The sequence below is a fragment of the Macrosteles quadrilineatus genome, unplaced genomic scaffold (genome assembly GCF_028750875.1).
Source record: "Macrosteles quadrilineatus isolate MER2022 unplaced genomic scaffold, UCM_ALF_1.0 Scaffold_2__2_contigs__length_208266976, whole genome shotgun sequence".
NCBI classification, from domain to species: Eukaryota; Metazoa; Arthropoda; class Insecta; order Hemiptera; family Cicadellidae; genus Macrosteles; species Macrosteles quadrilineatus.
Window position 1 is genome coordinate 118,407,421 of NW_026542595.1, and position 26,042 is coordinate 118,433,462.

The following is a 26,042-nucleotide window of genomic DNA, read 5'->3' on the forward strand; positions in this document are numbered from 1 at the left end:
ATATATATATATATATACGTCCGTGAACGCGATAACTTGAGTAATTTTTGTCCGAACTTGATGAAATTTGGTTTAAAGGTGTAAGGCGGGATAAACTTGAATGAGTTCGCGAACCAGCATGATCGGACCATGGGAACAGGGTTTTACGGGGGGTTTTATGGGGTAAAAAATGGTTTTTCTAATTTTTGACCCTCGAAACACAAAATTTTCTAATTTCCCTCTAAACCTTTTTAAAGAGCTTAAAAAAACAAATAATTTAGTATATCAAAGTGTTTTTGTACGGTTATTGGTAAAGGAGAAAATTAAAAAAGTTGTAAATTTAAAATTCCCATGCTATTCTTATGGAGAATATTGTAAAATGTTGTAGTTTGCTTGTTTATGGATATATTTTAATAAAAAACTTGGCAAATTTATTTATTTTATACTAAGTTATTAATATTTTTCAAAAAAATACACTTTATTAGTTTCCTTTTGGCAGCAAACCTAGGTACTCATTAAACCTAATGTTATTTAAATAGGTTTGGTTAAAAATCTATTCAGACAAATGGAAATTCGCTTAGTTGGCAGGTTTGCTGCGGCGGGGGTATTTCTTATTTAAGCGTAGATTGTAGATGTTTGTACGTTTGAGCGTCCGTTGGTGGTGGTAATGTCATAGAACGACAAGTTCTATTAGTATTTTATATGTAGAACCCTTATTGCTTTACGAAATGAAAGCCACACTGTGAATATTGACACCGTTTGGATGTCCACAATTCGACACGATTTCGTCATATCATCACGAAATTTTTATCCGATCTATATTTTTCCAAGACAATCTTCTGAGTGAAAATTAGTTAAACGGCTATAATCCAACTCTTATCGACATCAATGGGAAGTCTTTCAGGGTCGTGCTCGTGCTAGGCCCGTGCCAGGAGGGTGGATCCCCAAAGAGGTCGCAGGATGGCTCGTGCTCCAGGGTGGCGTAGCTCCCAGGTCAGGGCCCGGACGGAGGGTCGCCCATTGTGACCCACTAAGTCTATTGTCGCGTTCATCTTTATTCAACATAACGGTGTTTGAAATACAACCCTTCCTCGACGATTTATGGATTTATCGTGTAGAACTGAAGAAAGAATTGCAACCCCATAATGTGTGGGAATTTTATATTTGAATAGTTCTTGTGGCTACGTCTGAGTTCCCTGATATCTATAAAATGTGTTCTTTTATTTCTGGACAAATTTCCATTTTGATATTTTTACTCTGTAGTAATTATACAAGAGGGAAAGTTTAGTAACAGTTTATAACGAGATGGTCAATTTAAATGTCTAATAATATCGAAATACAGTAGTAAACATTAAATAACACTATAATTATGAATATGTCGTGGTGTTCTCAACGTTATAAATCCGTTTTTATATCTTTAGTGGTAATTAATATTACGTACATAACGTTTACATTTTTGCAAAATAATAAACTAGAGTACAGCTATAAAAATATAGTTGTAAACATAGTTTTAAACCTTACAATTAATTTTGTGTCACGTTTAAAACTATTAGTACAACTGAGAGAAAATATAATGCTGACAGTAGCACACCATAGAGCACATAATATTGCAAATATTCATGAATATTATGTATGTGCTCTATGTAGCACATTTATTGCGAGATTTAAATCATTTATATTTCGATACAAAATTGTTGATAAATGGGATGTGGATGTCTTCTGAAATGTCCAAAATTCAATGAATAATTTGAATACTTTATTTGTACTCGGTATAGAGTAACTTAAACTAATTAAATTTGCGTTCAAAGCTGCTTACTAATATTTCTAAAACTGTATGGCGTGACTAAGATAGCTCTATAACAATCAGCATAGAAACATTGTTTTGTAGTTGTTTACAATATTTACACAACCGTACTTTTTGACTGGGATACGTTAATAATAGAAGATAAAATTAAAACTTCACCTTCTAACCTAGAGTGCAATACATTACAGTTGCCCCATTTCTTGTTCTCTGTTTAAAAATAAAATACCGGGAGCTCATCACAAGTTGCAGAATTGCCCGTGACATTCGTAGTGAAAAGAGGAATTAGAAAGCGCAAGGGTGAGCTGGGTTAAAACACAAAAGGGATGAGAAATCTGCAGAAATTGAACAAAAAGAAGCGTCGAAACAAAAAATCTGCAAAAGCTGTGACTTTCTCAAAGAGAAAGGCTTTAATTTAGTAGCATTCTTTTCTTTAAGAATAAATACAGTAATTACAGTATCACCACAGATTAAAAACCTACTGCCTGATAGATTTGACATCCTTAAATCGATCAACAGCAAACGATTCTTAGTTTTTCTTCTGTTTGGTATGTTGATTCAAAACTGCAAAAATATTTCAACTAATGCAATGTTTGTAAATCTTTATTCATTTTATGGTAGTTTAACCAAAGAACCAAAGCACAAGTTGTAAAATGTATTCCAAGGGATAAATATTTATTAGAAATACGCGCACTCTAGGTTTACCAGTTGTGAAATGCAAACCAAAATGCTTTAGATTTACAGTAGAATGACACGTCCGTTTTGCGATAATCAAAGTCAATGCTTTTACATGCATTACTCTTTTGTTTATTGTTAGTAATTTTAACCATCAGTAAAAAACCAATAAAGCTTAATATAACCCTCTAAACGTAAACAATTGCTTGCCCTCTGGTAACTTAAGATCAAAGTTCAAATTTCAAAATGAAGATAAGGCTTTGTAATGCAATAAAAATCTATGAATGGATGTACATACACAAAAACAATGTATGAATGGATGTACATACAACCTATTACGTAGAACATGTATATGAAATAAAATATCGTAAAACATTAAGAAGACGTTAGCGCACTCAAAGCTATACCAACATTAAACTTAAACATATCGAAACAGGCTACATATATTAAAAAATAAGATGAGAAGTCTACGTTAACTACACAAAGGCAATGTTTTTATCCTTTCCATGCTCTTTGGCGACGAATAATCTACGCGACAATGGTTAATTTGCAGCTGATTTTACCCGCACCCTTTATTAAATCAGCTGATTCGTTTTATTCTGATTACAGTAAACGACAGCCATACTGGTTTCCGCCATGTTTTTCTCAACTTCGTAATGAAGGGTTAGGGATGATTGGATTGGTCCATGGGGTGAAGATGACGTCATAATTGAAGGGTGTTTCACCCTAAATTAGGGGAGTTGGAGGTCCCCAACTATATGGATGCACCCTGCACAATCCGTTTTCCTGTATTTCTCCGGGTTATAACACTTTGAAGCAAATTAAAATTGTACTTATCGTTGGAAGATCCGAAAGGTGTTATTTTTCAGGATCATAAGATGAATAAAATAATATATTTAGTCTCAAAAAATGTAACTGTTTAAAAAAACAGTTTTCGACCTTTTGACAACTATATTATTAACATCGCCGATGAATAGTTACTTTGTTCTTATTTTATAAGTTAGAATGAAATATAATATCGTTATTGTTATTCAATCAGATTTTTTAGATACATTGTTCAAGAGCACTTAAACATTTTGTATCACATGTATCAACACATGTATAAAAAATTGTTTGACGAAATTCTTAAGCACTCAATACTCTAGCTTGCAAATTACCCGTTTGAAGATTTCCCATTCATTGTTTTTACTTAAATGTAACGGAATAACCAGTCCTAAGTAGGAAACAAACATTAGGCTATAACAATCTTTTGCAATAATAACATAGGAATTAAAAAAAATATAGTAATTTCATATCAATTTTTTTGCCATAAGAAGGGATAAAAACTCCCCTTAAATTCACATAGAAGTACTGACGTCCGCTTTTTCTAAATTCAGGTACAGGTTTTTTTGTAATTTGACTGAATAAACGTGAACCTTTATTCAAATTCAAAGACAGTATGAGATAACTCCAGTTAAAAAAAAAAAACTTAGGTCCCGGCACTGTTATAATTTATGTTGTAATGGAAGTTTACATTTCTTTGAAACTCCTTATTGCGTACTTTATCTATAACACAAAGAGGCCATTTTAGCGTCACAAACTGGCCTTGCCATGGCTGAATTTCTTTCAAGATCTTCCCATTGCAGACCAATAAGACGTCAACGTCGTGAACTCAAAAGCTTTTCACGTCTGCAAACAAATCCATCAGTTTTAACCGGAAACGCCAGCTAGAAGATGACCCGTTCTGGGCTCAAGGGGAGCTACGGACAAAGGCTGCACAAACAAGACGGAAGCGAAGTTCTAGGAAGTGCAAAACACAAAGGGACCGTTAGAGGAACAAGTGGCGAAAGGGACAGATTTGTGAAATCAATCGATGATCTATAAAGAAGTATTGATGAACCATCTGTTGTAGGATCCCGTACCTGCCTAAGATGAATGGAATCGCACATTCGCACGTGTTCTTTTGACGCTTGGGTAGGTAAAAACTACCATACTGAGTGTGAAATAAACGATCCACGAATCTTCTTCTTTTATAGATGAAGATCGAGTACAGAATTGGACTTTTGAATACCTTATGCGTTATATTTGTCTATAAAAAAACTCTCATATATTTGTCATCCTCATGGATGAGTCAAACGTATTAAGGTTTGTTTCTGCATTCTTTGATTCTGTTCAGTGTTCACCATTGAGAGTCTTTAATTGTTTACTATTTTGTTACTGTATTTCGCCAGCTTTAAGACTTGTTTGTAAATCATTTGTCATCAAGTATTAGAAGAGCAAAACGCAAACTATGAAGTATGATTTGCTTCTAAAATGTTCACATCATTGCACTTAAACATTTGTAATTCTTACGTTATATATTTGAGACTAAAGTTTTCAGCTACGAGTTTTAAAACAATAATTATTAATGTTAAATGTTATTTTGTTATGTATTATCATGGACATTAATAAAATACTCGTCTTTGGTTTCATTTTACCAGGCTCCAAATTCAAAGAAAAGTTAAATTTTTCAGCCCCCGAATTTTAGGATACGTTTAATATATTTAGTTTCCAATGTTATTATACAATTAATTTCTAGGTAATATTTATCAGATTATTTTAGACTAAGCCAAATTTAGATGTTTTTCGGGTAAAATTTAATAGCTTAGTTGTTATAGTGCTCGCCTAATAATCAAAAGGTTGCAGGTTATATCATGAGAAAAGTTTGTACCTTTTATAATAGTTCGAAACTGGACCCAGCTGTCCTTGATCATTGGTATTTCTAATGGTACTGAACAATGAAACAGCTGGTCATAGGCTATACAAGGCAACAATTCATTCTAATACCTAAGGGAGTATCATCACCCATACTGTATTTGGGTTAAAATACGCACAGGTGGCGTCCCCATCTCAAATGGTAATACTAAATGATGATAAATCCCATTAATTAATTAATTATAATCATCTCCAGTTTTATGTCAGTGACATTAATTAATTTATAGTTTTAGTTCCAACCAAAATGAAAATATTTACATATTCTGTCACAAGTTACTTTAGCTAATTACGCTGTGATTTATCACAATCTATATCTTTTGGGTATTAAATATCGTTTTAAAAAAAGTCATGCGAGTTCAGTATTTAATAGTAGACAAAGCTGTACATTACATTACAAAAATAAATATTTAAATACATCTGCAAGAAAATGATACCCCTCCGCAGCCTAATGCGATAATATCCAGCAGATGACTGAGCGAATTTCCATTTATCTGGCTAGATTTCCACTAAAACATTCCCTAAAAATTGGATTCATCCCATATTTAAATAAAATTAATTTTAATGAGACGGTACTTAGGATTGCTGCTAATGAAATGTAATGAGGTGTTTTTAGTGAAATGTTGATAGCTTAGTATGAAATAAAATAAATTGCAAAATGTCATAAAAATGTAATAAATAAGCAAACTACAACAGTTTATTTATCATCCCTAAGAATAACATGGGAATTTTTCATTTATCTTCTTAATCTACGGGTACCTTTATTTAATTTTATCCGTAAACGTTAGGCTAACAACAACGCTTCAAGTTATTAAATATTATTTCTTTTTTAAGCCCTACAAAATGGTTTAGAAAGATATAATTGCCCGAACGGTAACCCCACGAAAACCCCGTTCCCGTGGTCCGATCATACTGGTTCGCGAACTCTTTCAAATCAATGTAGGTTTACAAGTGTGTACCAAATTTCATTAAAATTGGGTCATTTTTCTTGAGTTATCGTGCGAACGGATAACTATTACGCGTACAAATTTGATCGGACAATGTTTTTGGCTTCTGGCAGCTATTCAATTCACACCATCTCACTCCATTTTACACTCACCCTCACCTTTATATTAAGTTTTGTGCGTAGCGTTCTCAAATTGACGATAATGTACTTAATATAGTTATAATCCATGTGATGAGTATGTTTTATCTATGGTGATACTCTATATTTATTTATAAACAGAGTTCAGTTAAAGTTCAGTTAGTAGTTTACATTTACTTTACATAGTGCGGATATCATCGAAAGCTACATAGCATCGGTAACAGATTACCGTTGTGTTTGCTCCTTCGCCTTGTGGCGATATGGCCTTTTTTCCAGCGGAAGCCGGAGCTTTTTGTTCTTCTTCCATCTCGAGGCTGTCGTTGAGGTAAGGTGCAATTCTAGATTTCTCTCTGAAATTAATTTATTAATGTGGTAATTAAGTTTTTATTATTCTAATAATGATACCTGTACAATTCTTGCAATATCTATTACATACATTAACTTGACCTCGCATCTTTTTTTCAAACAATGTAGGCCTATTCTTTTCCTAAAGAACTAACCCTAACCTTCCACGTGTGCCGTGTCACTTAACTACCACTTTGTCTTTATTTTATAATGTTTTAATCGTTGAATGTGCTACGGGTCGAGTTAAAGTCTTCAAAATTTGGTCCTGAGGTTTTGATGAAGTGTGATTATGGCTTTCAGAGATCCTAGCCTAGTGCCTGTTTGTTCTAGAATGAATAGTAGGCCTAGGCCTGATTTAGGGATGAGCTCTGAAAGCTTAGCCTAGGCTTAAGTTAGGCCTATGTTTTCAAAACATCAAGGATACCAATGTTTTTCTATCGATGATGAATACTTAGCCAAAAACAACATTGGTAGGACTACCGTAACCTACCATTGATGTTTTGAAACATTATTGGCGTGAAACTGGCAATAACTCCAGCCTTAAGTAGTGCGCGCGCCCGAAAAATCTATTGCTGACCGTTTTGAGGCAAAATACGTCTGCGATCCATATTACTGATGATGCCAACAAGTAGAGGACACTTTAACGGACAACATTATGTACCTGGGGAGTAGGTTTAGGGGGGTCAAATCAGCTATAAGTTGTGCAATAGATTTTAGTGGGCGGGCGCCCTACTTATTGCTGATTTTACCCCCCTAAACCTACTCCCCCAGGTACATAACCCTCCGAGTGTCCATAGTTTAGGCCTTAATGTCCGCCTATTTTTGGCGCATTTGCAAGGTTTTATTAAAACGGATCTGAAAAGCTTAAAACAATGTTAATTCTACTGTTCTATATACCATTTTGTTTGGAAAATCATGGGCTTCAATATCATATATAAAACCTAAGGAATAATTGTTTCAAAAAAAAATTTTTAGGTAAAAATAAAAATTAGGGGAGTTCGGGGTAATAAGAGAAAAAAGGGGTAATAAGAGAATCACTAATTTGTTTCTCTAAATCTAATAGGAATAAAAGAATGAAAAAAATCATGCAATAATGGGGCCAAATGGTGAATCTGAACAATTAATTTGGAAACACTACAATTTTTTAAATCTGTAAAAAAAAAATTCTCTTATTACCCCACTGACTTCTCTTATTACCCCAGGTGGGGTAATAAGAGATGAGGCTATAATATTCTTATTTGAAAGTATTCAGAAGTGTGTGGGGTATCAAGAGAAACCTTATAATAGGACAAGCTTTGGGAGAAAAAGTTTTAGAAAAATACATATTTGTTAAAAAGTTATTAAAAATCAAATATTAATCGGCGGAAATTTGTGCGGAAAATTACACAAATAAGTGGGTTTTTAATTGTAAATAAGCTAAAACACCCCAATTTCAGTTTTTGTTATCTGTACTTTTATAACTTTTAAACATTTTTAATGAACTGAGCAAAACAAATACCTGTAAAATAAATATAAAAAATATGAAATGAGTTCATCAGCTTATTCTCTTATTACCCCGCCGTAACAAATACTGTGCGGTAATAAGAGAATTGGTAATATTTATTTTTTAAATAAATTAACCTAGCTGCTGACTCCTTTCATATCTTCTTTATAATCCCTGAAACAAAAAAGAACATGAGTATTAATTTTTTTAACAATCTTTACTGATGAAATGTATATATATATGAGAGGCTTACCGAACTCAAACTAATAAATCAGACGTAAGCGTTTTTTTAACCTAATATGGTGATGACTTAACATGAAGATTGGAGTACAATTACAACTTTATTTTATAATCCAATGTTCAAACTAAAAACTATTTTTTTAATATCTCTATGACCTTAATTTTTTTTATATGATTTTTTTCTCTTATTACCCCGTTCTCTTACTACCCCGGCTTCCCCTATTTTGAAAAAATTGAAAAAAAAAATAAGTTCGCGCTCAATGAAATTGTATAAATTATAGGCCTATAAATATTTGAAAATAGCCACTTTGTTCTAAATTTTATGAGGATTACAAATATATAATAATATACGGAAGTAGATTTGCAAATAAATAAGTTATGGGCAAAAAACAGATTTCAGTACATAGCGTTTAGCTAAGAATGCATAGCTAACCATATCAAGAATCAAGAATAGCTAGCTATAGCTAGGAATCTGGCTGATAATTTACATCAATATCACTACCTACTTCTTCAGGATCATCAACCAGCTCTTCAAAATCACTTAAATCTTCTTATAATGCACCACGTATATCACTACTTTTGGTTTTTAACACTAAAACAATTTAAATCCATGTGTGTAGCCCCTGAGCTGTTGGACATTGGACTCACTGTCCCACTGAACAATGAACATTACCAACGTGAAGTAGCTATTATCAAACATATAGCCTTAGCAAATGGTTTTAAAAGTAATATTGTGGACAGACAGAATCCAAAAACATAAAAATAAAAACAATATTACTAGGGACAACATTGCCGAAAAACCAAAATACATATGTGTTGATTATTCTCAGACCATACATGATTGCTTAGGAAAAGAATTCAAGAAAAATAACATAAATTTGACCTTCAACACTAGCAACAGATTAAAAAATATATTAGCCTCAAAAACGACCGCAAAGGACATACATTGTAAAACTGGCATTTATAAATTGAAATGCGCTGAATGTCCTAGTATGTATGTTGGCCAAACAGGACGAAGTTTCAAAACAAGGTTTAAAGAGCACAGACCAGTTGTCAGCGTAACCAAACAAAAATCCTCCTTCACACAACATTTAATTGACTTTAATCATACAATGGGAAATATTGATGACAGCTTGGAAATTCTACACACTTGCAGAAAAGGGAAAAAGATGGACACTCTAGAGGAGTATGAAATATACAAAAGTTTTGACAACGTTAACACCCGTGAGACTATATTAAACGAAAAACTACAATTCAGTTCCCACACCATTTTTAATTCACTCATCAACAACTCCGTCCATCCTACAACAGCTGATCCTTGCCCAATATCTCTTTCTCTCTCACACAACTGATAAGCATAAGCTGGTCTAGTCTGTCCCTTGCTACCTGTGCGGTCGGTCATCTTTGTTAGAACAGGCCTGTTTTTTAAATGTTTAACTGTTTTATGTATTTATTCGTGTCCGTACTGTGTTTATTTATTCTTCTGACGATGGTGTTTTAACACCGAAACATGTCCTGAATAGACATATTTTATTGAGCTGTGACGGGAATTACGTAAGTACTAAAACAATGATAAGCATAATAAAATACATCAGTCATCGGTCCGAGGTTAATTAACCTGTTTACAAATACGCACGTCAGCTGTCTGCTACAATTACGATCGGCTCGGAGAACATAAAGCGCTTAGAGACAGACCTCTGGAGAAAGCTTAGAGAATATAACGAAAAGAACGATACCTAACTCGATCCAGTTCAATCCGATTTGTCAGTCATAGAGCCTTTGCCGTAAACAGTGTTCGTGAGTCGCTGCAGCGACGCATGACACTACACAAAGTGTGTTACGCGTCGCTGCAGCGACGCATGACACTCGGAGGGTTAATGTTGATACTACGATTACTATAAAAATACCGGTATGGATCATAAACATCAACAAATGACGTTTTTGGCCCGAAAATAAACATGATTTAACATTGGTTAAATGGAACTGCTAAAACATATGTTCAATGCTATTAGTATAGGATTTGAGCCAACAACGTCATTTTGTTTATTGTTTATGATCGGGTTTTTTCTAGTATTCGTGGTTGATACTGTCGTGTCCGTTAAAGTGTCCTCTATCTGTTGGCATCATCGGTAATATGGATCACGGATGTATTTTACCGCAAAACGGCCGGCAATAGATTTTTTCGGGCGCACGCACTACTTATTGCTGATTTTACCCCCCTTATTCTACTCCCCAGGTACATAATGTTGATACTGTCGTGTCCGTTAAAGTGTCCTCTATTAGTTGGCATCATCGGTAATATGGATCCCGTACGTATTTTGCCGCAAAACGGCCAGCAATAGATTTTTATGGCGCGTGCTCTACTTTTTTCCAAGTGACTATCGATGCTCATCCTAAGGATACCAATGTTTTTCTATCGATGAAGAATATTTGGCCAAAAACAACATTGGTAGGACTACCGTAACCTACCATTGATGTTTCGAAACATTGAACATCGATGTTTTGAAAACATCGACTAAGTTATCGATGCTCATCCTTACTTCTTCTTACTCAGCCGAAACAATGGCACATTGAGTAGGCACATACAGTTTGATGCCGTGGTAAAAAAGAATGTTTTTTGAAGAAAGGCGTAGGCTAACATGTTTAGGGATTGCCAAATTAGGCCCCTATGAGAATTTCAAAGTGACTAGGCCTATATAGGCAAATTTTCTGGATCAGTGAATAGAGGAAGGTTTTTTTTTACTAAGGTAAGGTTTTAAGGACACTTAGATGGAAGGGTTACAATTTTGGATTCTGAGAAGGATTTTCTTCGTGAATCGGCGTTTTGGCAAAGAAACAATGGCTGCACTTTAGTTTACACCCCACATTCATTCAATTGACATTTTTGATATATCGATTACAGTAGACTCCCTCTTATCCGGACATCGGTTTAACCAAACTACACTCGGCGGAAATGACATCTCATTAACCGGACAATTTTTATCAGCACATTGTTTTAACCGGACTAGATCGGCAGGAAGTGGGCGGTACTGAAACGACTGTTCCCGTGGGAAAGATTTCAGACCAGTGATCACGTGTCTGAATACAATGCTCTCCTAAATTTAAGTCAAATACGCATTTAAACAGTCCGTTTTTACAAGTTTTTGGGGATGTCGGTTTAACCGCAAAACTGTTATCCGGACTGGCCTCGGTCCGTATAAGAGGGAGTCTACTGTAATTGATATACCTATCAAATATTTCAATTGAATGAATGTGGGGCGTAAACTAAAGTGGAGCCGAAACAATTCTTCTTACTGCCCATTTTTGGAATTGAACCAGAAATTTTAGTTTCTGCACTTTCACACTTAGCCCCATTTAAGATAGGTTTAATTTATAATAATAAACATATGTTGAAGTATTTTTTATTTGTAAGTTTTATGGTATTTGTATCATTACTGACGCGACCTATCCAGAAATGGTCAACGGTCGAGAGGATGGTAATTATGGTAATTATAGGTCTAGCATAGGCCTACGCTAAATGGTGATGGGTTAGTCTGTTATACGTATTAGAACTGCATAGGTAACTTCTAAGTCTAGTGGTAACTTAAATGTGTTTTTATTAAACTACAATGAAAGAGACATTTTTTAATGATGATTATTATGATTTCAGTTTCTTTTCCACCGACTGAATCAAACATGTTGATCAATCTAATCTGATAAACTTGTCAATCTAGGTATTCCTAACTGCTGTTGCACATTATCTTTAGACACTGATTATCCCAATATCTTGTTGAAGGTAATCCACAATGACCAACTCCAAGGGTTATCGTCGAGGAACGAGGGACTTGTTCTCCCGCAAGTTCCGCAGGCATGGAGTCATTCCTCTCTCCACGTACATGAAAGTGTACAAAGTTGGCGACATCGTTGATATTAAGGTAGGTCTTTGGTCATTCTACTCTGATTATTCAACTGAAAAGTTAATCAGTAGCCTACGGTAGGCTTATGAGGCCTAGTAGCATATCTAACTAGGCCTACTATAGTCTTTAGAACCTTCATATAACAAATTCCTTATAGGCTATTTTTTTTATCCCCTGGAACTCTCCATAAGGCACAATGTAACTTATATATTTTATCTCTACATAACGAATAAACCATATAGCCTAAACAACCTTGATTTAAAGAATTTTTTATTCAGTTTTAAAACATAAATTAACAAATTTATCAATCTCTGAACCTCTACAGTGAATTTGAACCTCTTCTTAACAAATTGGGTGTGTCTTTCCCTCAATATAACGAACCCGCCACATTATTGTTTTTGAAAAATCACAATTTCTTGATGAAAATGAAATGGATTTTTTAGCATTTTATATTCACGTCAACGCTTCCGCTAACATTTGTCTGCTCCGTTTTACACATCTGTCAGTGTGCGCTATTACGTGATTTATTGCTATAGGGTGGGTTAAAGAAAGTTGTTATTTTAAATGTTAGCCTACACTTTGTAAGTTGAAACAAGGTCAATGACTTGAAATATCATAATTGTGTAATATTGTATTTTGTTGATGATGTATTATTTTAACGGACATTTTTATTTACCCCCCAGTATTGCAGTGTTTTTGTGTGTTTGTCCTCTTTTATATACCATGTTAGATTAACCGTGGTTTTGCCTATCAGTAGTCTCCCTCCACCTTAATATCCCGGATAATCAAGGTTCTAATTTACATTGCCAATACTGTACTGTAAAGTATTGTAGCCTATGCTACTTAATTGTGTTTTAATGAGGTAAAATCTCCACTTGTATTGACCGATGCTGTTTCTAAACCTCGACTTAAAATCAAAATTCCTGCAAACCTAACCTCAAAATAAAGAACCTCTTTTTAACAAAATCTGTGATACAACAAATATTCAACTCGGTTTCTTCAGATTCGTTATACCGTGGTTGGACTGTATTGCCATTGGATCCTATAATTATTAAGTTTCATCGTACTTCCTTAAAATTAAGTTTATAGCCTAACTTAGGCCTAGGTTTTAATTTTGGGCATTTCATATCTTAAATATTTTTAAGGTTAAATTTGGTCTTGAAATTAAGTAAATTTTTTCTATCAATACGCTAATTTTAGGCCTTGGAGCAATTACAGTCTATATTTGCACTTCTCTTGATCAGCTGACAATATTGACGATAACCTAACCAACACTGAAATAATCATTCTATAGCCTAAAACTTACTATTGATAATATTTCATGATATATTTCATACACTTTCAAAAAGCCTTAAGTGAAAAATAATCATGGTTGACAATTTTAATTTTGTAAATGAGTAAATAAAAATATAACCAATTAACATGGTATCGGTAGGCCTACTGACATTTCACCATCGATTCTCGGTCCCTGTGCTTTTCCCAAGAACCGGTGGAACCGACATTTAAAGTTAAGTACCGAACCGACCCATCACTAATATTGACAGTATTTATTGAAAACTGAGTTGATAGCCAAGCTAAAAGCACAATGTTTGATCCAGTAAAAAGCAAAATCATAGGCTTTAATTTGTTTGTTCGTAGGTTATTCGTTTGTGGTTTTAGTTGATCTTTTTATATTAGCTACCTATTTTTTATTGGTTAATAGGATCTATTATTGTTTTTTTTTTAATATCAGTAAAATCGTAAACAAATCATAACTCAATTCGATGTTTGGAAAAAACACTATACGATATATTGAGTCAGTCAATTATCAATTTATAACGTTATTCATCCAATAATATATCCCAAGTTCTCTACGGAACTGTACCCATGATTCATTTAACTTTTTAGCCATAATTTGATAATTATTCAGAACTCAGGAACTGTTAACATAAACGACTGATGTGTTACAGGGTAACGGAGCTGTGCAAAAGGGTATGCCTTACAAGGTGTATCATGGAAAGACAGGCAGAGTGTTCAACGTCACCCCCCATGCTCTCGGAGTTATTGTTAACAAGAGGGTGCGTGGAAAGATCATCCCCAAGAGGTACGACATAATTAGCCTGCAATTAATGCTGCAGTTTTAGCAGGTTGAATTGGGCCTACCGTGTGAATCGTGAAGAACTACTTACGTTACTGTGTTAAGTGCTTATCATGATGATTCATTTAATAATTTGTCTTCTTTTCCCGTCTGACAAAATGTGATGTTAATGCCAAACTGAATGAGCACTTACATTTGACTAAGTAACAGTTGTATCCTGTACCTATCCGACAGTTTTATAGTGTCATTCTGGAATGTAATTGTAGGTTAAGAACAGTTGATAATCTACAGCGGAGACTGTTGCGTAAAATTTTGCAGATTATCCACAAAATTAACGATAATGGTCGAATAAAGAAATTTACAGACATTACTATAGGCCTACTTTGCGTCTTGGCAAAATTTTCTTACTGTGTAGTTTTGAAGTGTTGTACAAACATTATTTTTGTTGCTGTTTTTATAAGTATCCAGTAAGCAGTGTATTCACAAGGTTTGATCCCCATCATGGTTATGTCGTAGTTTCTGTTATTTGATTATGTTAAAATATAAGTTGTAGCCTTTAGAAATTATGTGCTAATAAAGAGCATTGCAAAACATTAATATTCAAAATAAGTATAGGCTAATTTAGAGATTGATGTATATTCTAATCTGAAATTAAATTCATCCTCCACATGGTTTCAAACTTCTGTTTTGAGAATTACAAAATCTTGAATTTTAAGAGTGTAATAAGGTTTTATCAGTTGAATCAATTGATTCAATTCTTTGTTTTTTCACTCAACATTATTGTATAACTAGCTTTAAGAAAGTCTTGTTTGTATTGCACTACTGTAATTTGTAAGAAATATCAAAATGGAGCTGTCCGTTGGAATGTAAAATAAAAAATAAATGAACTAGCTCACAGATTTGAGGTTAGGATTTAAGACAGTCTATATTTTGATTAACCTATATTAAAATCAACAAGCTTTGGAAGTACTCTCTTGATCGGTCTATAGTGTTGGATTTTTTATAGAATCATTTGTAATTTTTTGTAATTTAAAATTGGTTTTCAGGATTAACATCCGTATTGAGCATGTGAACCACTCCAAGTGCCGTGAGGACTTCTTGAACCGAGTGAAGGAGAACGAGCGCAAGAGGAAAGAGGCCAAGGCGAAGGGAGTGACTGCTCTGCTCAGGAGACAGGTTAGCGGTTAAACTGTCAAAAACATATTAGTTTGACATAAATTGGTTCAAATATTTTCAAACTTATTTTTCCTAGTGCTATTATGATGATCTTTGTTACTATGGTCTTCTTTTCCCAACTGAAAGTTTTGATGAGAAAAACAATCTGAATGTGCACTTGTTTACCGTACCTTAAATATCAAATTTATATTATCATTGAGATTATCTTGTATTTATATTTGGGATTTTGGATGGTATGTTTTACTAACGGTATAATCCATAGTTAACCTTTAAGGAGATTATCCTAGTCATTTGTAGTCCTAGACATTCTGAACCCTTATTATTACCCATTTTTTTAAATTTTAGTTTATATCATTAGTTTGTTTAGTTTAGATTATGTGGTTCTGGAATTGACTAAGTGAGTAACTACCAGTATTGCCTAACAATATAAAATAGGCTAGCCTAAAATGTATTATTTAAAAATTCCAAATGAAGCATGTAATTGAGCTGTCTTAAACCATCGATTATAACCATAGAGCCCTCCCGCATTTTAAAGTAGGCCATAATGTTTCCTTCAAAAAGTTACGTAAACCAAAAGGCAGGCTTCCTCAGCCAGTAGACTGTCTGCTGCATTGTAATGGCAAAATCTTGGTCTGATAATGATGTTTCACTGCAGTTTCAGCAATCCTTCCAAGGTTTAATTAATTTATTGAATATGCAGCTTATGCATTAATTCGTTCACTGCGCACGACGAGTAATCTCATCACTGCTTTGATAGCGTTAATCATGAACTATTACTTTTTAAATTAGAAAAAATTGGAATCAGGTATAACTCTCTTAATTGGTTTAAATCATACTTATCAAATAGACAACAGTTTGTTGAAATAACTCACATCACTAAAGACAATTATAAATCAAAATACAGTTCAAATATGGGCACAATAGGATCTGGTGTACCTCAAGGATCGGTCCTGGAACCTTTACTTTTCATTTGTTACTTAACAAATTTTAAAAATTGTCTAAATTTTGCCCCATGTACAGGTTTGTATCTTTATGCAGATGACTCTAATCTTAAAGTATCTGGGAAAACTGCAGAAGATGTTGAGTTGCTATCCACAATAGAAATAGCTTGTATTGAGGATTTTTTTAATAATCACAATTTAAAATTAAATGAAAGTAAAACCAAATGTGTCACATTCAAAACAAAACAAAACAAAAACAATTCCAATCCTAATATTGACGTAAATAACAAACCAATTGAAATAACAGAAGCCGTAAGGTTCCTTGGCCTGACATTGGACAGCAACTTGTCTTGGGACAAACATTGTAAACTTGTTATCAATAAAATAAACGAGTAATGTCCAGTGGTCGAAACTCGACCAAAAATATGTAATGTACTCACTTATGTTAATGTTTCACCCCACACTGTAAATAAAACATGTGATTGGAGTTTCTTCCATTTGTTTTGATTTTCTGTTTATATTTCGTTGTTATTTCGTCACCAGCATGGCAACGCATAAGATCCATGTAATTTTTTCAAATTTTTAAACTCATTTTTTGTGCTTATCTTTGAGCCTATTTAAATTTATAAAGGGATTCTGCACACCTACAGGAAAATAGCTTTCTAACGGTATGCGTAGATTTTCCCTACGATGCACACGAGCTGAGAAAAAAGGTTTTAAAGAAACATGCTTGCCTATTAATATATAGATAGATTCTGGTCTTTGTGCGATTAGAAAAATGTCAAAACTATGCAGTGTTGATGTTTTACAAATGATCTATTTTTCCCATAGTCAATCCCATATATCTTATGGAATATGTGTATATGGAGCCACCTCAAATTCGAATCTAGACCAAATTTTGACAATACAGAAGCAATCAATCAGAGCTATGTTAAAAATGAACAAAGATGATTCTGCAAAAGAACACTTTAAACGTCTAAGGATCCTCACTGTTTATGGTTTGTATGTTCTTGAATGTATTATGTTTGTCAAAAACAAAAATTTTATTCCACCAATTAAAGAAAATAATCATAACTACAATACACGTAACAAAAATAATTTTGTAATTGGAAAACACAAATTAGAGCTCTTAACAAAAAAGACTGTCAATGCAGGACATGAATTTTTAAAATTTATTCCTTTGAAAATTAAAACAGAACAAAAACCCAACATTTTTAAAAAACGTCTCAAGGAATATTTAATGGACCTGTCCTTGTACTCTGTAGACGAATTGAAAATGGCGATATCATAGTTTTAAGCATTAGTTTTAACTTATTTGACACTATTCATGTACAACTATGTATACTATGAAAAGATTCTTGAGTCGCGCGAGGAGTACAATGCTAAGTTACCCACTAACGTGAGACGTTGTTTCGCTTGCCGCTTATTGTGCCAGTGTTATACTTCAATCTGCTATTAATTCATTTTCAGATCCGACTATTTTATCGGTGGTAGGGATTATTTCCAAGCCTAAACCCCACACACTACAATAAATTTGTAATAATGATTATTACACACTCATCCACGAATAATGATTATTATTCGCACACTCATCCACGCAGCGCAAATGGTGTTTGCGCCATCGGCAGTGGCCGGCCATCGCGCAACCAAATATAACGTGTTAACATTCCAATGAATATATTCTGATCAAAATCTGTTCACTGCCACAAACTCATTTACATTCAGTTAGGATAGTTTAGTTCCTCATTTGACATTGTAAATCTTATTTAACCAGCCTCAATAATGTAGGCCTACACCTATGTATTATTGGATGACAACAAAAATAAACTAGACTTAAACTTTTAATTGTTATAACAAAGAGAAAATATTAGTAATGGTTATTTCTATTAGGTGTTTTTAATGATGATTTGTATTATTTTTGTCTTCTTTTCCCGACTGAAAATTTGTGATGAGAACTCATGTCTGAACAAACACCTAATGGCAATTCTTTTACAATTTATCATAATAAAGTGAGATGTTATTTAAAATCCTCATCACAGCAAACCCAAAGTGATTTAATTTTTGTATTTAATGATTATCTTGTCATAAATATGGAACAGTATCGATTAACCGAGGTTTTAGGGGGGGACCAAGACTTCAGTTCTAATAATCCCATATATCACGGAGATCTCTTACTTAGATTTTGAGGTTAAGGGTTACCACATTAGGAAGTGAAATACTTGTAAAATATATGCTTTAACAACGCATAACGAGTACACTTTTTGAAATAAGGAAGTTTTAAAGAAAACAAAAGGCCCAACTCAAACCTGCTCAGCACTTCTGAATTTGTCTTTAAAAACTTAAAATACAGTATTATTAAAGTTGTGCCAAGCCAACGCTCTACAGTATCAAATAAAAAAAATAGCCTAAGTTAGATCTTTCTAGTTTATGGGGTTTAACATTACCTTTTGTTTGAGTTTAACCGAGCTATAATTGACACAATCATGACAATCAAAAAATCGTATGACAAACGCTGACAAAAAGCAATCCGAGTTGGTAATACCCGAGCAGAAATGCAAAAGCTTTTGTTTACTTCTCTAGACGTAAACTAGCTGGACGGGCGTCCAGCTTGTCAAGCGTGATGGCCAACCTAGCGCTGTGTTATTTTCATTTAATAGGTTATTGCGGTCATTCATACGTTAAAATAATAGGTACTTGTAATAAATATTTAAAGTATTCGTTATACGAATCACTTGCTTATTTGTACTTGACTTACAACAGAAAATTTCATAAAATCACGCATTGGTTTCCATCTAAAATCTAAAAAAAATTTATTTTGACTTAAAACGACCTCGTACATTCTGAGGGCTCGGATAATCGAGAGTTTAATTTAGTTTGATAAATAATTGTAGTATGCTAAATATATACTTCTGTGATCATCATGATGATTTACCCAATTTATGTCTTCTTTTCCCGACTGAATTGTTATTGCTGAGCCTATGTATCTGATTGAACACAGAAGTCAGTGTTACCTACATTAAAGTTTTACCAAGAAAAAATATCTTTTGAAACAGTAGAACAAGCTCACAAACAGCTAACTTCTCTTTTACCAAATAAATACAACGGACAGGCCAAGACCTCATATAGAGCCTAGGCAAATTTTATTTTCTCTGAACATAAATTTGTAGTTTCTTATTGTCTCTTGGTTGGACTAAAGAGAGAAATTTTATCAATTTGTCAGTTTGTTTCAAATTTGTATATTAACTCTTTTCAGTGTTCATAATGATGATCAATCAATTTTTGTCTTCTTTTCCCGACTGAATAAGAAGTGCTGACAATCCAATAGTTTCTGAATGAACACTTTGTTTTAAATAGTGCCACTCTACAGAGATTTTTATGCCTAAACTAGGATCCATCATTTTGACTCTTTTTATCAATGATAACTTAACAAAATATTACGCAGCCTTCAAACGTACGTACTTGCCTTTGTTCAAACCATCCTGGTACATATTTTCTGAGTATAGAGGTTCTCTTGACTTAATCACAGTCATATTCAAAGAGTTGATGATTCCACTGCACTTGATCGTACATAGTGAGGGTAGCCAAAGATCGGAGAGTTGAGACTCTACTGGACGTATATACAATTTTACCAACTTAAGCCACTTATCTTAATCTTTGGAAACCTGTAAATATGTTATGTTATGTTTCAGCCTGCCCAGCCCAGACCAGCCCACATTGTCAGAACCAAGGAGCCTCCCATCATGTTGGCACCCATCGCTTACGAGTTCATCGCCTAATTGTTTTAAAATAAAGATTTTTAAAAACATTCTTTGCATTGTTATTTTTTAGCGAATTTTCCATTAGGGAATGTAGAGGGCACGGGCCTGCATTGGATTTTATTTATTTAACTTTGAATTCAGAATCAAATGTATAGGTCTTGCTACTAATTGCGATGGATTTAATCTAACCACTCTTGCACATTAATATCAAAGTTTTAGGCTGTGGTTTCCTAGACGCGTAATAGATGCGCAGCGGTTTAGATGCGCTGCTGCTTTTGTCCAGGTCCCAAAACGCAGCCGTCGTGAGTGGTTTCCTAGACTGCGTACAATACACATGATCGGTGCGTAACATAAGTTCACGGGAGAGATTACTAGTGGCTAATATGGTGTTATTCGATGATTTAGGTAATGAAATGTATACTTTGGTATTAAACTTTTCGATGAAGCGTAAGCAGTGAAAAGTACATGATTAGGAAATGTACGTGGCCCTCGCGGAAGTTTTAACCGTAGTATTAAAGCAAACGTGTCAATTTAAAATGTAAACAATAAATTTTAATTTAACCTCACCAACTTTGCTTTTACTGTTATTATATTTAGGCCTACCTATTCGGAATTTACCGAATTGACGAAATAGTATATTATTTACGAGTATAACTGCAATAAGCATTTCATACTTACGCCAACCCCGTAAGTAGGACGGGTACTCTGCTAGTAATTAATATAGGATTATTACTTTCTAAGATAATTATGGGGGCTCTTATATTTTGGAGTTGGTGTTTTGCTGTCTTGAAAAGAATATTTGTCAACATTAGGTTTATTTACAAATTACAAATATGCGAGGACAAATTAACTGTAGGGAACATTTAATAAGGGAATTAAATATTAAAATTACACATTATTGGGAAATTGACACTACCTAACGAATGATATGAAATGTAATACTATACAAATTTTAATTGTATGAACAACGTACTTCCATAATATGTCATTTCAAGAGACAAATTCAATCGATTTTTCGTTGTTGTTGGGGAATTTTGCCATCTGGACAACATTTACTTCCGAATCCATTGCACGAGACATGTCTAAAACGCAGCGCAACTCAGATTTGACTGCTCTGAGAGCAGTCAGTGAAATACGCAGCTATTGGTGCGCGCGTATTAGATGCGCGCGCATTAGATACGCAGCCTTGGAAACCAAGTACACGAAACTCCATAAGACAAGTGTGCTGCGTCTTAGATGCGCACACGCAGCGCATCTATTACGCGTCTAGGAAACCACAGCCTTAAGAAGGGTTAAAACTCCAACCCGTTCCTTTCGATTAGGTTAAGATAATAAGACGTCATCGTGATATCACTATCATGGGTAGGGTACAAGTCCGCCTCCACAAGTATGCATAAGCTAGTTTTGCTGTGTTTTTAGCTTTTAGTGAGTGTTTTAGTGTGTTTGTGTATCTTAACACAATAAACGAACTTGAACTTCTAGCTTTTACATTGTTATAGGTAGGTTTGCTATAACAACCTATTTGCTTTTATTTTTATATCAAATACAGTAATTTTAATTAGCAAATATAAAAAGGGTAATTATACTGAGATCTGCTATTCTGTATGTGAATTTTTTGTCATCTTATATGTTAAAAAAAATTGGTTTATCTTTGCCGAGTTCGATTGACTCTTCTACCCGACCGATTTTCATGATTGAGGTCTCAAATTGAAGGTATGCACGCAAAGATTTGCCATCAAGCATCGGCATATATTTATCTATAATCCCACTCGGCTTATACGTAAATGAAATTTGCTCCTTATGTATTTCTTATGGGAGTTAAATTTCGTTTATCTTTGCCGAGTTCGATTGGCTCTTCTACCCGACCAATTTTCATGATTGAGGTCTCAAATTGATGGGCACGCACATATTTGCTATCAAGCTTCGGCATATAGGTATTTACCTACTGTATTAATCGACCAAAAAACATAATTTGATTCATTTATGAATTCTTACTTCAATTTAAGATCTATTTCACCAGTTATAATTGTATAATCCTATATATTTCGGCCTAAGAACCTTCAGTGAAATACCGGCTTTCATTTAAGCTATTAGTTATTTAAATCGGACAAGTTTCAAGCAAACGCAAATAAATTTATTTTTCATAAGGTTTTTCTATGATTAAAAATCAATCTCCAGTATTTTTAATGTTTTTTTTTATATTTTAGACTTAATCAGTAAATTATAGGCTTTAATTTGAGCTATTGATCGTTTGAATCAGTTAAACTCAAGATACTGGATTACTCAATCAAAAATCATAAATTAGATTCTTTCTCGGATATTATATTTGCTGCGGAGCAGCATGGGTCCTCTAGTTGTGGTGAAAAGTATCATTCATAACTAGAACCGAAAATGATTTTCGCTGATGCTCCAATAATTATTCCCTACCTCCGCTTCGCCCCAAACGTTGGAATAACTCTCCCACGTGGAATTTGGTGTTCCTGCTGGCTTTGCCCTGCACGCAAACTTTGCGAGCGCAACAGAAATGCCACTCTTGGCATTAGGTGCTTACTAATAATGAAATATAGTCTACTCTCTTGCAAATATCAATACTATTGTTATTGTTGACTACTTTGGATAGAATTAGACTTGAAAGTTAAGATGGTTTCAGTAATAGAATAAAAGTAGTAAGGTTGAATAGCCTACGACAGAGTGTACGTTAAGACAATTTCAATTCAATTGCTGGTTTCTAATGTATATTTTAAAAGAGCCATTAGAAAGGTCCGCTTGATTTGACTTAACGCATCTTTTAATACCATGAAAACTATCATAGAATGAATAACTAATAGACCATTGAATTTTGATAGTAGCTCAAAATTGTTAAATTTCTTGTTGTAAAGGCTTCATAGATATAGTTGTAATGTTTTCAAATGGTTTTCTTATAGTTATAATGTCAAAACTTTAAACATATCTTAATCTTAGCTAAGAAAAAAAAAACAGGAGGGTTCACCAGGCAGGAATAAACTAGATTTAGTTATAAAATCAAAATTTAATACAAAATGGTTAAACTTCACATATCACACAACAATAAACATGTAGCTTAATTACTAAAGTGACGGTCTAAATGGACAGTCTTACCGTTTTTTCAGTTCTTTTTGGCAATTATGTACAATATAAATACTAAACTAACTTAACCTAGGTCGTATACAAAAATATCACATATTCATTATTTCATGGTTACTTTAAGTTCAAAATAAAAATTTAATAAAATAGAGTAACAGTGGCTGGATATCAGACTACTTTATAAAAACAGCAGGATAAAATAAAAATACAATTTATAAAACTAATCAAAATCAATCGCTAAAGCAAATCAAAGTAGAGTTGAAACACTGTCAAAATAAACCTAACTTAGAAATCATTTGATTTTTACAAGATTATGTAATTGAACTTTAAATTCAATGTAAAAATCTGCATATTAATAGTAAACTCAATTGCCTACCTTCCTAATATAACGAAAAACTTACTTAATTTTGTATACACCTGCGTTCTTATTACAGGTTATATAAGTTTTTACGAAAAAATAAATTTTCACAACAAAGTTAATTAGGAAACTGTTATAAAACAAATTATAAATCTTATTACGGTAGCGTTTTTAAAAATCAATGTTTGACTTTAAACCTGTTGGTCTAAATTGAGAAGTAACTATTAAAATTTCCCATCAAGTAAATATTTTTCAAAAATAAAAGAATATCTCTCAGTTAGAATTACAGTAGCAAATCAGTAAAAAATATTGAATCCTTTACATTCACAAAAAAAAACATACTTGAAGAAGAGGTTATATACAAAGTGTGATCTTAGTTCTAAAATATAAATAAGGCGGTTGACCCGTGCCTGGTTGACTTAGATTCAGAGACCCTACGCTACTATTTACAGGGTGACACAAAACTATGTTTATCTGTTGCACACCAGTTGTCTAAGTTTTGCTGTCTCCGTTCTCAGTGTCGCCAACTCGTATTTCAACTTAAGGTTCTCTTGTTCCAAAAACGCAGCTCGGATTGCGATTTCATCCTCCTTTGCCCTCCTTGCATCTCTTGACCTAGAAAATAAAGATTTGATATTACAAGGTATAAATTTAATTTACTGGTGTAAGTTGGTGGTTGGGATTCAATACTTTTAACTCAAGATTAATTAGTCATTCAATTATACTTCAATTTATCTTTCCCCATCTTATGAACTCATCAGTCTTGTGAATCTTTGGGAATTGGTGAAAAGCTCGCCGAGGAGAGGAGCAACTCACAAAGAATGTGCCTGTCTCTTCAACTTCTACGGTATTAATCACTGACAATTGTGAACTCTCGCGAGTTGAAAAAAATTCAACTATCATGAATAAACTACAGTTTTATTTGCTATCCCATTAACACACAACATGGGTTTTAAGCGTCTTATTAGGGACAACATTTTCTCGACACTTTCAAATAAAATTTTTTTGCAAAAAACCTGACAGATATTAACAATCTGAAAAAAAGTTTTTCTTAACTGAGTTGATGTTTGCTTTTGATCTGTTTATATTCACCCAATAAATGAACAGTCAAACAAAGATTAGAACTCTAATAAAACTTTTGAACAAGAATTTTTCTGAATGTATACCTGTTAGCAAGGTAGTTCTTATATTCAGATGTGCTCGTGCTCTATCAAAAAAGTTTTCTTCTAAAAGAATTATGTGAATATTGTGAAGTGGTCCTAGATCTGGGTTTTACCATGAGAGCCATCTTAGCATATAATCAAAATTCGACTTATTTCCAAACTTTACCCACCTCTTAGCAGCTTCGTTGTTCTTTCTCCTTCGCTCCCAGTAGGCTGCTGTCTTGTCGTCCAGTTCCGCAGTAGATGACGGTTGCTGCGGACTGTTAGACCTTCGCATGTTGCTATTGTTGCGTCCGCTGACCAGCTCCAGCTGCGCCAACATCCGCTGGCGGAACTCGATGTATTCCTCTGTCGAGTCCTGGAATGAGCTGAGTGCCAGAGGGTCCTTTGGGTACGCCTTGAAGGGCCTTGTAGGTTTTCCGCTGCGTCCAGCGTTGATCACGTTGCTAGTCATCAAGTACGTAGAGGTAACCATAGACGCAGAAGTAGGGTTAGGCGGAGAAGATCCTTCCATGGTGGGGACACAACCTTGGTATGGCGGAGAACCGTAGTAGGGAGGCGTAAGTGGGGCGTAAGCCTGCGTCATGGGTGGCGGAGACGAGTACTTAGGTTCTGCAGGAGGTGGGGTGTATTTTTCTTTTGGTGGACTGCACTTTGGTTCCAAGGGTGGACTGTACATCATCTGTGGCGGGGAGTATCTCATCGGTTGGCTGTAGATGGGCTTTTCCTCTTTGACCTTTCTCAAGTCTAAGGCGTCGGAACATTCCATGGTGAGGTTCATGGTCGGGTAGTCTGTAACAGAAAATATAATGTGTAGACATTGAATTTTTATATAGAAATAAAATGGATTCATATACTGTGTCTGGTTAGCCAAGTGCTCTTAGTGCTCACATTCAAATCTGAAGAGAATTCCAATCGTTTAAGAACACATGCAATTTGTCATTGGGATAGCAATAATAATGCTATCCAACAAAAGCTGAATGATTGTGACAAACCAGGATTTGGACCTTTCCTTTAAATACAAAAAAAATTGAATAGTGTAGAAACACATATTATAATATACATTAACACAAAGATTACAAAATTACATAGAATGAAAAAGAATGTGCTTTTATGTAAGATCCTCTTTGATCACTTAAAGATTTGATAAGTTACCACTTGTAAAGTGTAAAGTGTGACTGTCTAAAATCTTAAACAAAACCTATTATTTTAACATGAAGTTGGATTTTTTCTT

At 34.0% G+C, this 26,042-nt stretch overlaps 2 protein-coding genes across 2 annotated transcripts; one reads left to right on the forward strand and one right to left on the reverse strand.

Annotated features, from left to right (window-relative positions):
* Nucleotides 1–6,523: 6,523 nt before the first annotated feature.
* LOC128986805 (60S ribosomal protein L21) lies at nt 6,524–20,234 on the forward strand. Its single transcript, XM_054407331.1, has 5 exons — nt 6,524–6,594; nt 12,113–12,251; nt 14,183–14,316; nt 15,357–15,486; nt 20,117–20,234. The coding sequence occupies exons 2-5, from the start codon at nt 12,123–12,125 to the stop codon at nt 20,201–20,203; spliced, it is 480 nt and encodes a 159-aa protein (XP_054263306.1). The 5' UTR covers nt 6,524–6,594; nt 12,113–12,122; the 3' UTR covers nt 20,204–20,234.
* A 3,732-nt stretch (nt 20,235–23,966) lies between these two features.
* On the reverse strand, nt 23,967–25,394 carry LOC128984822 (protein giant-like). The gene is made up of 2 exons (XM_054404189.1): nt 24,979–25,394; nt 23,967–24,260 (listed from the first exon to the last, which is right to left on the reverse strand). Exons 1-2 carry the CDS (start codon nt 25,392–25,394, stop codon nt 24,116–24,118), a joined length of 561 nt encoding a protein of 186 aa, XP_054260164.1. The 3' UTR covers nt 23,967–24,115.
* Nucleotides 25,395–26,042: the final 648 nt, after the last annotated feature.

What these genes read in the sequence shown, in the direction of transcription:
- LOC128986805 (XM_054407331.1), top strand. Translation starts at nt 12,123, where the DNA reads ATGACCAACTCCAAGGGTTATCGTCGAGGAACGAGGGACTTGTTCTCC. An exon ending in GCGACATCGTTGATATTAAG is followed by an intron (nt 12,252 to 14,182) that starts GTAGGTCTTTGG and finishes GATGTGTTACAG; the next exon opens with GGTAACGGAGCTGTGCAAAA. An exon ending in GGAAAGATCATCCCCAAGAG is followed by an intron (nt 14,317 to 15,356) that starts GTACGACATAAT and finishes ATTGGTTTTCAG; the next exon opens with GATTAACATCCGTATTGAGC.
- LOC128984822 (XM_054404189.1), bottom strand. Translation starts at nt 25,394, where the DNA reads ATGACGCAGGCTTACGCCCCACTTACGCCTCCCTACTACGGTTCTCCG. An exon ending in AACAACGAAGCTGCTAAGAG is followed by an intron (nt 24,261 to 24,978) that starts GTGGGTAAAGTT and finishes TTTATTTTCTAG; the next exon opens with GTCAAGAGATGCAAGGAGGG.